The sequence below is a fragment of the Phaethon lepturus genome, unplaced genomic scaffold, assembly GCF_000687285.1.
Source record: "Phaethon lepturus isolate BGI_N335 unplaced genomic scaffold, ASM68728v1 scaffold10232, whole genome shotgun sequence".
Lineage (NCBI taxonomy): Eukaryota > Metazoa > Chordata > Aves > Phaethontiformes > Phaethontidae > Phaethon > Phaethon lepturus.
Window position 1 is genome coordinate 7,656 of NW_010521220.1, and position 13,802 is coordinate 21,457.

The window sequence follows — 13,802 nt, forward strand, 5'->3', positions numbered from 1 at the left end:
TACTTCTTTTCTTTGCCCCTTGCTGCTCTTCTACCACTCTTCTAAGAGTGGTCAAGCATTGGAACAGGCTGCCCAGGGAGGTGGTGGAGTCACCATCACTGGAAGTGTTCAAAAACCATGTGGACATGGCACTTCAGGACATGGTTGAGTGGGCATGGTGGTGTTGGGTTCATGGTTGGACTTGGTGATCTTAAAGGCCTTTTCCAACCTTAATGATTCTATGTTCTATGATTCTATGATTCTGGTCTCTGAGGCAGAGACCAGTGCTTGGACTATGAAGAAGCCAAAACCAAATGCTCGTTGGGACAGTGGGGGAGCCCCCAGAGCTCCAAACGGATGTGTGCTGACTGCCTATGGCTAGTACGTGGCCTTGGCCATCCTTGAGTGAGGTAGAGAACATGTTACAAAGCATATCCTCACACTCCTGCATCCCGTCATGTTTTCCAGAGTGTCTGGGGGAGAGCTTTTCGACCGCATCGTTGAGAAAGGTTTCTACACTGAGAAGGATGCCAGCACCCTCATCCGGCAGGTCCTGGATGCCGTCTACTACCTGCACCGAATGGGCATCGTGCACAGGGACCTGAAGGTAGGACCGCAGTGTGACTCAGTCCTCCGGGCAGTGTTAACGAAAGTTGCATAATTACGTGAGTCTAACGCATGAAAATCCAGCCTCCCCTGGGACTGGCTGTTTCAGTGCATTTTTCCCTTAAGAGGAATGCTCTGAAGGCTCCGTATCCTCCCATCGTAATTGGTTTTAACGAGGACTTTGCAGTCAATGCTGTTACAACGGGAGATTTGCACATATCATGTGGGGAAAAAGTAATTCACTAAATTACTAAAAAGACCCAAAACCTTACAGGAAGGCAGGAAACTCATCTCAGCTGGGATGTAAGTGTTCACTGCTGTAAAGTATTTTGCAGATTTGCTGTGCTATATTTACTTTTACTTAATAATAATTAGTAAAAATAAATAGTGTGGGAAAGTGGGATGATTTCCTATCATGCTCTTTGGACCAGTGTGTTTGGAGACACTGTTAACAGCAAAGTTTCATGTGATTTTTAGATCATTTTCCTTTCAAGCTGTACTGTGATAGCACATCAAAACCTCTCAGCTTTTGTGGAAAAAAAACCCAAAACATTATTTCTGTATTGTTTCCTGCCTATATATTAAACTGTCATTAAAATAAGCAAAAAGGCTTGGATTTCATAACACGGGTAAACCTCGCCATCTTAAGTGTCTCAAATAATAAATTAGCAGAAGGCGTTAGAAAAAGATACTAATGTCAAAAGAAAACTGTAGTTTCAGTTCCTGAGCTAGTTAATTCTGTCAATGTTTGATGCCAGAAATTAAGAATTCATTGAATGAGATAACACTTCTGGTTGTGTTTTGGAGGGATGCTCCAAACCCTGCTTGGAGTTGCCTTGGATGTTGATGCTCTGGCATTGAATTGTCCTCTTGTAAAGACAGTGGAATTTGGCTAAATGGGTCATAATATGTAAAGGCTTAATGAACATTAATAGAGTCAAGAGCCACAAAGCAGGGGTTTTTTTTCTTTTTTTTACTTCTTACATACTTTTTAAAATTAAATGTATTTTTAAATTAACTGTATTTTAATACAGTCTAATGTTAAACTACATGTTTGCAGTCTTTGGCAAGTCCTGTTAACAGAGGTTGTAGTGCTGGCAATGTGACCTCTCTGTTTTGCCTTAAGATGGATGAAAAATTGTAGCAATGAGAGATACTATTTATTTGCTTTTTATCTCCCCCAAAATTAGTGCTGATGTGAAAAGCCGCATAGAGTAAAATACTTATTCCAAGGTGTGATGCAGTGGGGCCAAAAGAGAGCCTGTTACCACCGTAACCGCCAGCACCAAGGTGGAGCGGTGCCCAAGAGAGGCAGACATGGCCTTGTTTTGGAAAAACTTTAACACAGTCTTTCCTTCTGCCACTCTTTGCCTCCAGACGTGAATCTTTTTGCTGTGAAGGGGTTGTTCCCCTGGGATTGCGAGCTTTTCCACACCTTGCTGCTGCAAGGGACTTTCCTCAGTCCTGGATACCTCTGCCAGAAGCAGGCATCCTAGGAGCTCCATTTCAAAAGATAGAGTAGATTAATAGACAGTAGAAATATATTTTTTAAAGTATTAGTCTGACACATTTTTAAGGCAAAAGCTTGAATCCACTGAAGGAAAATATACACCAATGTCCACAACTAATATTTCCTCAGTGTTGTGCAGCTTAGTCCGAACAGTCCCAAATAGTGGGTTATCTGTAAGGAGGCACTGTTTAGTCTTCCATCTCCTACAGTCTTCACATGTGGCCCACAGTTCCCATTCATTTCCTGCCCTTGTGCTGAAGTATGTAGAAATATTCTCATTTTTATTAGTGTTCTACCACATTTCAGTATGGAAGCGTTGTTTAGTATTTTAACATGATCAGCTTTCGCTCAAGTTCAATGTGTAGGAAATAACTTCAGGCTTCTTTCTGCAACCAGAGGTTTTGGCGGGAGGTCTGAGTCCTCTTAATTCAGATATTCAATTGTACAAGCTCTTAATATTCCTGTCTTTATAATCTAAATGAAGGTTATAGCTCTCACTTTAAAACAGATTAATCGTATTAAAAAGTTCTTATAATAAAATGAGATCTGGTAATTGAGAAGTGGATTCATCTACAAATTACGTTCAGAGTTTGTGTAAGGTCACACTGAATTTAGATCAAACCAACCTCCAGTGGTATTTTGGGGCAAAGACTAGCTCTTTTTCTCTTTCTTTCTTTTTGTTTGCAAGTCTTTGTCAGTACCATATCAGTTGTTAAAATGACTCATAAAATATGGTATATGAGGAACACCTGCTGTGAATTTTTGTTAGCACAAACATACCATATATGTCAAACATACCATATAATAAGGCTTCTTATGATCTCAAAATACCAAGATAAGTGCAAGTTTCGAATTGTGATTCCCCAAAATGAAACTCTGGGAAAGAATCCACTCTACAAAAATACAACCCTTGAAATATCTATAACAATTATTTATTGTAATTATGTGTTATTCAGAGACCAAAATAGTACTTGCTGTATGTAGGAAAAGCAGATCTGTGCTCCAAGTCTCTAATCTAAATAATGCAGTAGCAGATAACAAGAAATGGCGGTAGATGAAGTCCAGGGAAGCCCAGGATGTACAAAAGAACAGAAAGGCTCCCGCAGCTCTGCTTGGTACAAAGCCACTTCATTAATACTTTTTTAATTAATCAGCTTAAAGAATCAGAGTTCTTTTAAATGGGTTTTAAACAACTTTAAGTTTTAAATGGGTGGGTTCTTGGCCTTACTAAATATAAGTGTGGGCCTGAAGGTGAGTTAGCAAAAATCAACAGGAAATAATTGTCCTTCCCTTAACACCAGCTTTACCAACCCCTCAGCAGATCAGAAGTGCACTAGTAAAAACCAGGAGTAACTCCAACCAAGGGCAGACCATGGTGAAAAATGTAAAACTCACGCGGTGCCTAAAAACAGTGTCAGCATAATAACAGCCAGTTAAAGCACTGGACTTAGGAGGTATCATGAGAAAGAAACATAAATGGTTCAACTTCATAATTAGTTTTATGGACGGAATTGTTTCCCTTTTGCCTCAGTCCCAGCTGGCTCACAGCTGTGGATGCAGCTTGTAGATCCTCTTTTGGCCATCGTGTCCCATCGACAAAGCCATCACTACGTGGCTTCGTGCTGGGGCTGGGGAGCCAGAAAGTGCTTTAACCTCCACTTGAAGCTGAATGGGAACCTCAGCGTAGGGTGGAGGCGGCGTCACCTCCCGGCACTTCTTCGTCCCCGCTTTCCCCAGAGCAGGAGGTTACGGTGACAGAGGAGGGAGGATGGATGCTGGTGCTGCTGCCGGGCAATGGCTCCTCCTTACAGACCCAAGCGTGTGTCCCAAGGACTTTGATGATGCTGTGTGTGGCCCCGGCTGCTTCTCACCATTTCCTGGAGCACACAGCGGGTTGATAGACAGAATGTGTCCCATGCGGGTAGGCGTTTGTACCAGCTTCTGGGCAAAAGTCTACACCAGGGTTGTGTTGAAACGTTGGGTATCTGTCGCTTTTATAGACGAAGGCCCCGAGGCCCGGGTGGTGCAATGGCACCCCGTTACCTCCAGGCTGTCAGAGTGCCAGCAGATGCTGGACCTTTTTGCGAGCTCTGATATTAAGTAGGGGAAGAAGCGTGGTCTCACAGCACCTGGCGAGAGCTTTGCTGTGTAGCAGTAGCACATTCAAAACATATGGATGGGGACTATGCTGTAGCAGATGGAGTCTGGTTGGGGTCTCCAATCTCTCTGACGTCGGTATAACGTCACAGGGCTTTGTGGAATGACTCTTGTTTTCTCTCAGCATAAACAAGTTGCGGTGCTTAGTGCTGTGGCACTTTTTCCTAATCAGCTCTAGCTAAAACAACCTTGCTGCACCTCTGTTAACTGTAAAGGCATTTCCTCTCTCATAACAGTTAATTTCCGGTGGAGAAGATACAAAAACTCTGTAATACCTACTGTTCTCCTTTTTCTTTTTTTAAATGCGGTACAAAAATTTTTCATTACGCTACCTAGATTTACCATATTTACCTGCCTTCAAATGAATCTGTCTGTTTTATCACTCTGGAGTGATGGTATGTTGGACGTACCTCACAAGTAAAGGATGAGCCTTTAGTTCTTATTTGGAGTGCCAAAGGAGAAGTTTGTTATCCCAGGAAAGTTACTCAAAGCTCAAGGTGTCAGCTTCTTCCATTAGTCACCACACAGAAGTCTGGAGAGGTTCTCCATATAGTTTGTAGGAACAATTCTTTAGGATTTAGGGGAACCAGATTATATTAGTGAGGGGAACTGACTATATTAACATATGATGTAACTAAGGATTGTGTTAAATGCAAAGCTAACAGATGTTGTTACTGGACTTACATATTCAAAACCCACTTTGCTTGTTCTCCTTTCTAGCCCGAGAACCTACTTTACTACAGCCAGGATGAAGAGTCAAAAATCATGATCAGTGACTTTGGATTGTCAAAGATGGAGGGTAAAGGAGATGTGATGTCCACAGCCTGCGGCACTCCTGGCTATGTTGGTAAGAGGTTTGGTTATACTGTCCATCCTTTCTTCCCAGCTGAAATACAGACACATAGTGAAAAGGGAATACTACTTGTTTTCCAGTGCCACTACATAGTGCACATGGATTTTACAGGTGGTCAATAGAAATAGAGTTTTCAGAAGTTGATGATGCTCTGCCTTGTGTGCTCTTCTCCTTCGGGTCCACATCCTGCAATCCAGCTCAGGGTTTGTGGGATTCACTTTCATGATTTTCAAAGCAGCAATCACAGAATCGTAGAATCTTTGGGTTGGAAGGGACCTTTAAAGGTCATCTAGTCCAACTCCCCTGCAATCAGCAGGGACATCTTAATCCTTTGCAAAATTAGTTTTTTCTCAAAGACACTGCTTGTAGCTAAATTAGGAGCACATGAAGAATACCCTCAAATGCATCGATTCTGCAAGCACCTATAAAACCAAGAAGCTTTACCTAATGTAACACTATTTTAATCATAAAAGGTCGTATTTGCCAGGTTCCCCTGATAGAAAATGGTAAAATGAAAGAGCTACGTTTATTCAGACATGTTCAGTCACCCTCTGTTACAACCATGTTAAGTTACGGACTCCTAGATGTCGGTATGCAAAAGCTCTTTAGATCCTCAGGCCTTCCCGAGCGGTATCAAATTGTCTCCTATCATTTATTCTTTGCTCTTTTGCCCATTCAGTAGTGACTGTACCAGGCTACTGATTAGCAGAGTGTTTACCGTCGTCCTTTTAAAAAAGTTAAAGTAACTGAAAGTGAGAATTGGATGGCAGGTGATGACAGGGTCTCTTTGAACAAACACTATTTAAAAGGCTCACTTCATGCATGAGACAGATCCAGCAAGCCCGTGCCTCCTGTGATACCTAGCTAGTCAGCTAAGGCGGTAGAATTCATCTCTGGGCTGTCCATGAAATCCATGAAACTAAAGTGACAGTGGCTTCCCCAGGGACAGATTTGTCTCACGTCTTTCCCGTAGGAAAGACCTGATGTTTTCCAGCAGTCAGAGAGGGGCTCCTTTAGCTTTGCAGCGGCCACCTCACCTGTGTTTTCATACCTCTGATGATACCATGGCACGAGAACTCAAACAGATGATGTGGTTATGACACGGTGATCCAGATTTGTCCCAGGAATACCTTTTTCCAGGCATTATCTTCCCACTGCACAGGTACACTCTATGCTGATAGAGAAGAAAAGGAACAGAACAGATTCCTTTGCTTTCCCATCGTGAAGCCATCAGCCCATCATTTTTTATTTTAAGACGTATGAGTCAGGATGCACTCTGTACAGCCCGAGTAGCTGTCTTGTGTAATCACACCAGGCTGGAAATTTTCCAAAGCACTAGCAGGAATCGAGTTGAGACAGCAATTTTCATAATTTTTGCTGTCAGCTCTTCTGTCCTTAATTAACATGTTCTATTTTGTTCTGAAATGGGCACTGACTAGAGTAAGTCTGCGAGACGCAGGGAAGCTCGGATGATGTTTGCTGAAGTGCTGATGAAAATGAGGGAGTGCGGCTCTGCTTGGGCACTGAGTGATCTCATATAGCCTCTCAGTGTAGCATTTACATAAGAAAACTTGCTATTTTGGAGAGGAAGTTCTCGGAGCATGTGACACAAATTGTAGCGCGTTGAGAGATGTTTGAGAGCTCTCATTACTCATGGTCTGGACACTGATAGCACACAAGTGCCTCCAGGACCGTTGTTACCTTACTGAACGCAGGATTTACTCATCACGGTTCAAGAGGTCACGGCCGCTTATTTCTGAAGTGCTGACAGGAGTGTTTCCCCTCTCTCACAAAAAAACCCTCTTAAAATATTTGTTCTATTTCTTTTTTGCACAGGAGGCAGCTCCTCTTTAGTGCTGCTTTTTTTTTTTTTTTCATATAATTGGTTGCCCGGGCAACATTTTCCAAGCACAGAAAATTTTACTGTCAGTCACTCAGTCACTGTGGTGAGGCCCACAAATGGGTCTCCATGAGTGTTAAACCTCATGACATGGCTTCTGCATACATGATCTGCAATTTGTCCACATCCAAAAGCTTTCCTGCCTTCCAGCATCACTCCAACTTGCAGCACCTACCAAAAATGCCCTCAAATAAATGTAAGAGTTCTTCCTCCTAATGGCACAACATGAATACGTGTCCTCATCTGCATTGGGACAGACACGGGCCACAGTTACTGGCCCATGAACTGTCCTCTCTGCCAACTCTTTTTGGTTTTTTTCCCCAGCCATTTTACCTAGAGTTGAAGTAATGCTCAGGAATCCATCACTTAATGTAATTCATGGCACTTTTCTTTAAAGATATCTAGAACATCCCATTTTCTAAGATTTTATGAGAAATTAATTATTTTGTCAGTTTAACCACTTTGCTTTTAAATTCCTGGGAAAAAAGTTAGGCATGTATCTCATGCCAGAGGCACCCAGGGCTCGGTTAAGAAGTCATTAAAATCTGCTACTATTTATACTGCTTTATCTCCGGAAACGACGCAGTCGGATCGCACTGTGCAAGGTGCTGGACAAGCTTCTGACTTGGTAGCAGACCTGATCTTAACTCATGTCTCCTGCTCTTTGCAAGTATTTGCAAGTATGCAAGCCCCTTGTCATTTCTATCTCATTTCCCTGATTAGGAGATACTTTCAACTCCGTGTTTTTCAGTTATTAACTCAGCTTTTCTTAGTTTCAGCTCCAAGAACGGTGGTATCCAAGGCACTAAATTCCTGTTTATGTGGTTCAGAAATTGGTCAAATAAGGGAGGGTGTAATTATAATTAAACTTCTTAATAAATATCAGTTTTCTTCCTGAAAATCAAAGTTTGCATAACTGGTAGGACATTAGCACATTAGCTTTTAAGTCTCTGCCTTACAGATTAAATTACTGTCAACAGTTCAGAGATCTCATTCTTTCAGGAGTCTTGTCAGAGATTTTTGTCCTATGGTGAAAAGATGATGGTTAGGATAATTTAACTCAATTAGTTGAGCCATTTCTGTTATATGCAAATATAAATGTTTACTTACTGAAGAGAGAGTCTGATAATAAAACCTCTTCTAATGAAAAGGTCTTTCATTTTCTTATCTGCTGACCACTCTTATCTCTCTCTCCATTTCTTATGGAAGGAGCCTAGGTGATGAGCTGGGACTAGATGCCCAACTTTTAGATAGCACCTAAATTGGGTAAGATGAGGCAGCTCGTGTGGGTCATTTTATTGCAGATGAGGTGTGTGGACTATATTGCATCCATCCCACCCCATCATTTAAACTGAGAAGAAGTCATGTTTTCAAAACCATGAGTGATCTGTGTGATTATGGGCAAGGTCTGTATAAGCCATTAGCAATCTGTCATGGGCTGCTCAGCCTGAGAGTGTTTATAAGAACTTGATTTTGATGAAGACAGTGTTCAAAACTGCTGGGAAATGAGTCATCCTTGAGGTGTGTCAAGTTGGGCACTCACAAGGAGGTGACTCCAGTCACTCAGCAAATTCCTCTAAAGGGATTTTGGCTGTTTGGGAATTAGGTCTCACTGATTGACTTGCCATAAGAGTTGGACTCTCAAAAGCTTAGGTTACTTTTGCAGATGGGACTTGGACTTGCAAGACACTTAGAAGCACTGAAAAGTTTGGAAAAAATGTTAGAAAGCCTGTCTCAGGCAATCTGATCTCCTTTTGCAGAAATGCTGAATTACGATCTGTGTTTGTGGATGGCTAATATCTTAATCCTAATGAGATTTAAAATTACTGCTCTGAGTCCCAAACCAACTTCAAGTAAAATTTTCTTTTATTTCCCTTTCATAGTGTCGTGGTTTAGCACCCTAGATGCGTGGTTGGTGCCTGTACACCCACCTCAGTCACTGTTTTTATTCTCCGTAGTTCTTTTATGAAAGGTCATTTCACACCTTTCAGCTCTGCCAGAAATACAGTAGCAATTTCAGATCATATCAAAGTGTGTTTGTCTTAGCCCTGTGCAAGACTTTAAGTAAGCATTTAAGTAAGCAACAGATTTCCATGTTGAATTTTGACTTATTTGGTATCCTTTGAGTCAAAGGTTTGAAAATATTCAATAAGCCTTTGGAATAGCCTTATTAGCAAAAAGCAACCCAAGGACTTGTTTATGCAGTAACATGAGTAATAAAGTAAAAATAAAGCACGGGAACTGCTCACACCACAGTCTGCTCAGGCACAAGCTCCCAACAGCGTGACCACTCAGCTCCATTGCCGTATCTTGAAATGGGGTTTGCTTGCGTGTGGTTGTAGCTGCGCTATGTTCATGGCAGCTACCTAAATCTGGCTTGGCAACATGAAATAGGGACAGCAGGAGCACGAGAAGCCAGCAAAGCTGCACTGAAACCCTGCCGTCCTTCGAAAACAGCACGAAACTGCAAAATCTTGGCCAACCAGAACGCAATGAACACTGGAGGACTGTGTGAAAGAGGGAAAGAAGTTGTTTTCATCCCAGGAGTCAGTGGAAGAGGGGCTCTGGTCTCATGGTGAAGCTGCTTCATATGACTCTCAGCCTGTTTGCACCATGAGGAAGATGCTTTGTATGGCGGCAGGGGAGCTCACATTGCTCTTGCACCATCATTGCCTTCAGGAAAGGGGCTGTGTTGGCCCTTTATGCAACCAACCATCTTCTCAATGGTGCAGAGTCCTAAGCAGTGGAGCTGGCACTATCTCCCTTTGGTGTCCCCTAAAAACTCTGCTTGTTACTCACCTTCCCTCTCAGATTTCATGGCCATCTTGTACCTGTGCAGCCCATTCACTCTTCCCCTTCTTCACTTGCACTTCACATTGCCTACATGATAGAAACTGGCACTAAAATAGTTACCAGCTGAATTACTAGTCCTGGCTTGCACCAGGCCAATTTGCTGGGCCAGTTCAGCTGTGTCCCTGCCCAATGTAAGCAGGTCCCTGGTTATTTTAACCCTATTTAGATCTTTTTATTCCTCCCACATTTATGGTAGCCTGCTGATTTGTCACTCCTATGAGGATCTTCAAAACCATCATCCTTTGTTCAAATGCCTCATTCCTTCTGGCATGCAGCTTGTGGGAAGCCATATAAACCACAGAAAATGGCATTAGACTGAGTTCTTGTGAGACAGCAAAATCTGCTGGGAGTAGCACCGTCATGGGAGTGAAGGAGAATTGCTTTTAAGTATGAGGCTGGTATGAAGAACAGGCACCCTCATGACTTGTACAGTTTGTTCAACAGGCTTAAAGTATCAGAGCAATTCCCATCACTTGAGCCCTTTGCAAGAACATGGATTGCTGGTTTTGGCATCCAGCAGCTGCATTTTTGGGGGGCTTATTAGCATAGCTGTGTTCACTGGGCTAATTGCATAGTGCTCTGAAAGGTTTCCAAACATTCCTGTTCTGCACCTTTTCTTAAAACCTCCGTTTGAAACAAGCCTTCTTCTCTTATTAAAAGCAGAACATAACTAAACAAACAAACAAAAAAACCCCTAATTGTAAAACAGATCATCTGGCCTGGGAAGCCCATCTTCACGTACCTGCAGGTGGGATGAGGCCCTGGGACCATTACCCAACATTTTACTTGCCACATGTTGCTGGTAGCAATGCTGATTTGGCCTGAAACACAGTTCCTGGATGTGGAGGAAGGGTCTAGGTTTGCTTCATTGACTTCCCTGTCTGTGGACGACTGTTGTGTAGCATTTGAGCCCACAGTGATTCCCTGGGGAGGTGCAATACTGGAAGGCTTTTCTCAGCTGCCATTTCCCCAGCGTCAGAAATGGGAGCTTTGACTTTCCCCTTCTCCTCACTGCTGTTTTGTCTCCTCAGCTGTCTGTGTTGATCCGTTACTGCCGTCAGCTCTTGGATTTTTTTCATTCTGTCTCCTGCTTTTGCCTCTTGGCAGTGATCTAGTTTTTCAGCTGAAAGCTCCTCTAACTTGTTTTTCAGCTCATTAAATATTTCCGTCTTTTCCATATATCAAGAGACAGATGATGCTTAGCTAAGTTCTCCTGTTCCTTTCGTTGTTCCTGCTCTTTGGAAGAAAAATGAAAAGCATCCATTTGGCCTTAAAATAATTATTTAAACCTCCTGCCTTTCTTCACTAAAGTTTAGCAAAGGGGAGGTAATAGCCTCGTGTTCGCTTTGGGCTTGATCCTGTGGTGTTCTTACTTGCTTCACGGCCACCATCCGCAGCAGCAACTGCCTGTTATCAGTGCTCTTCACTCCTTTAAAACACAGAGAAACGCCCCAGCACAGCTTTGATGTTTTAAGAGGGAGAATCTTTATATAGTTCACATCCCCTCGTCTCAGATTTTTCTCTGTTATGTTAATGTGGCATATGGGTATAATGTCAGGAGCTCACTAGGATCTGTGGTGCTCAGGAGCCATTTGCATAATATTTTCTTTGGGGGATATAAGATGTATAATGTTTACCAGTCTTGAAAATGATGTGAACAGAAGCAGAGAGTCAAAGGTAGAAGAGATACACGAATAAAACACTGAGAATTTGGAAGGACTGGAGAGTTGGAAGACATCTAATCACCTAAGGACAGGGGGAAATTAACTCCCTTCTTTCACATATTTTGTCACAAAATTCAGTCACAAGGGATGGAACAAAACAGGAAATTGAGTCTTACAAACTCTATTTGATGCACATTTTGAAAAAACATTCTTTTTAGAGGAAAACTGGGAGGCAAATTTTGATGTATCAGAATGGAAAAAGTCAGATTAAGGGACACAAGAGTTGTCTGGGAAGGTTGTCTTGAGCAACTTTGAGGGACAACCATTTTATACAAGAGAAATGTAAATTTGCAGATTGTCCCAGCTTGCCAGGTTATCTGGGAGGCAGTGTCAGGCCAAATAGGATGGCCCTCCGGTGTGTTATTCTTTTGTCCCAAGTTTGTCTTCAAACTCACCCCCGCCAGACTCACTAGCACCAAGCTGACACAGAGACCCTGACCCAGCGTTAGGAGTTAAGGAGTTCAAAAGGAGTCACATTTTGGGCACCAACTGTAGATGCCTTTTATATTTCCACATCCCCTATTGTAGTAAGAACATTTTAACCTTTATCTTGATAGATTGCAGCAGCGTGCCGATGTCCTGGAAGGAGTCAGAGGCTTCTCAGGAATTGGGGTGCAGGTTTCTGCCAAGTACCTAGGGCCAGGTTAGGAGCCATTCATGTTAGGTACAGTGGAAAGAAACCTCCTTCGGCACGTAGTGGATAGGTGATGGAGTATTCACACATTACAAGTTATTAGGATTAAAAATATATGAACAGAACCGTCACTTAAATTTCTTACACATGCAGTGGTCCCAGTTTGCTGGATGACTTGAAGATTGGGGTAATATTTACCCTGTGCTGCAGATTGGGGCATATCCCAATATTCAAGAGTCTTCATAATCTGGCTGCCAGCTATATTTTTATCCACATTCCCCTGGATTTTCTTCCTTTTTACAGTGTGTCTCCAGTGTGACTTGACCCTTTCCATCATTCAGGCTGCTTGTGGAAATGCAACCTGGATGCCCTCATCTGCCTCGTAAACTGTCTTCTCTTCAATGCCTTCTAGAAGCTCTCATGCCCAAGCACTAAAAAGTCTTTGCTGTTTCTCATTATTGCTTCCTGTTCCCTTCCTTGCTGGCAGTTTTGACCATAGTTTTGTTGACTTGTCTAGCTTAACTCTTTGAAGAGTCCGTACCAGTACACCGGAGCATATGTAGCAACTAAATGTGAGGCTCAAGTTCTAATACATTTATGTGCTTCACAAATTTTTCGCTATTCTTCAAGTAACTAACTGCTTTGATATTGGTAACACTCCTAGCAGAGGAAGGTGTAACCCCAAAGAAATATTTTTGCTAGAACTTGCCCTTTCATTATTTTTTTGCAGCATTTGAACTCCGAAGTCCTCAGAGGAAATACTGTGCTTTTTAAAACCCACTGTGGCAAGTCTGCTTTAGGAATGCATATTCTTGCATTATTGTGGACACTTTGCTTTGAAAAAAGCAAAAGCTTCTTTATATGAAAAAGATTAGAGTCACAGGGTTTTAAAACTTAGGTTTAAGCATTTGCAGTGAAAGGTCTCAGCAGGGAAAACAAAATTCTCCAGGCTCCCAATCAAAAAATGCACCTTTTTAACTCTCACTGGTGTAAGATAGGAAAGCAGACCCACAAAGAGTTTCAATAAATGCCCAGGCTCTCACTTCTAGCAAAATCCAGACTATGGTGGCTGAAAGCTATAGAGGCAGAAGGCTCAGTTCCGTTATGCATGTGTCCGATTCCGGCTACTTTTCGTTTCTCCCTCTGAGGTGTCTGTGTTTCCAGACGCAGAAGGACAAATGACTCCCTCTGACTCTGGCATCCAGCAGGATTCAGAAGGCAGCTGTTGGGAGGAGTGGTGACAGCTCTCCTTCCTCTCCTGCAGAGTAACTTATCGCCCTCCTGACACACTGAGCTTTCCGAGTTGCCTCTTGAACCCCCGTTTGGCAGCATGATGCAGTGGAGCTGCAAGGCTGTCAGGGTGAATGTGCGTCTCAGCACCAGTGCAAAACTCGGCCTCATTTTCCTCCAAGTCTCCTAAGGTTCCTCTGACAGGGACGTGATGGCCCTCTGCCCCTCGTGCATTTTTCTGGTCTTGGTTTTCTTTTCTGTCCTTGGAGTCATAAAATCAGGAACTTCCTCTACTTTAGGAGTCATCCTTCTTTGTGAGAATATGAGCTTCAAAACATCAGGATATTTGCAAATGC

At 42.6% G+C, this 13,802-nt stretch overlaps 1 protein-coding gene across 1 annotated transcript in view; it reads left to right on the forward strand.

Annotated features, from left to right (window-relative positions):
• The first annotated feature begins 436 nt into the window (after positions 1 to 436).
• Positions 437 to 13,802, forward strand: part of LOC104615263 (calcium/calmodulin-dependent protein kinase type 1D) — a 41,490-nt gene continuing 28,124 nt past the window's right edge. The window contains exons 1-2 of the mRNA XM_010281450.1: positions 437 to 586; positions 4,973 to 5,099. Of these exons, the coding sequence (XP_010279752.1) occupies positions 437 to 586; positions 4,973 to 5,099 (277 nt within the window). The remainder of the gene's footprint in view (positions 587 to 4,972; positions 5,100 to 13,802) is intronic.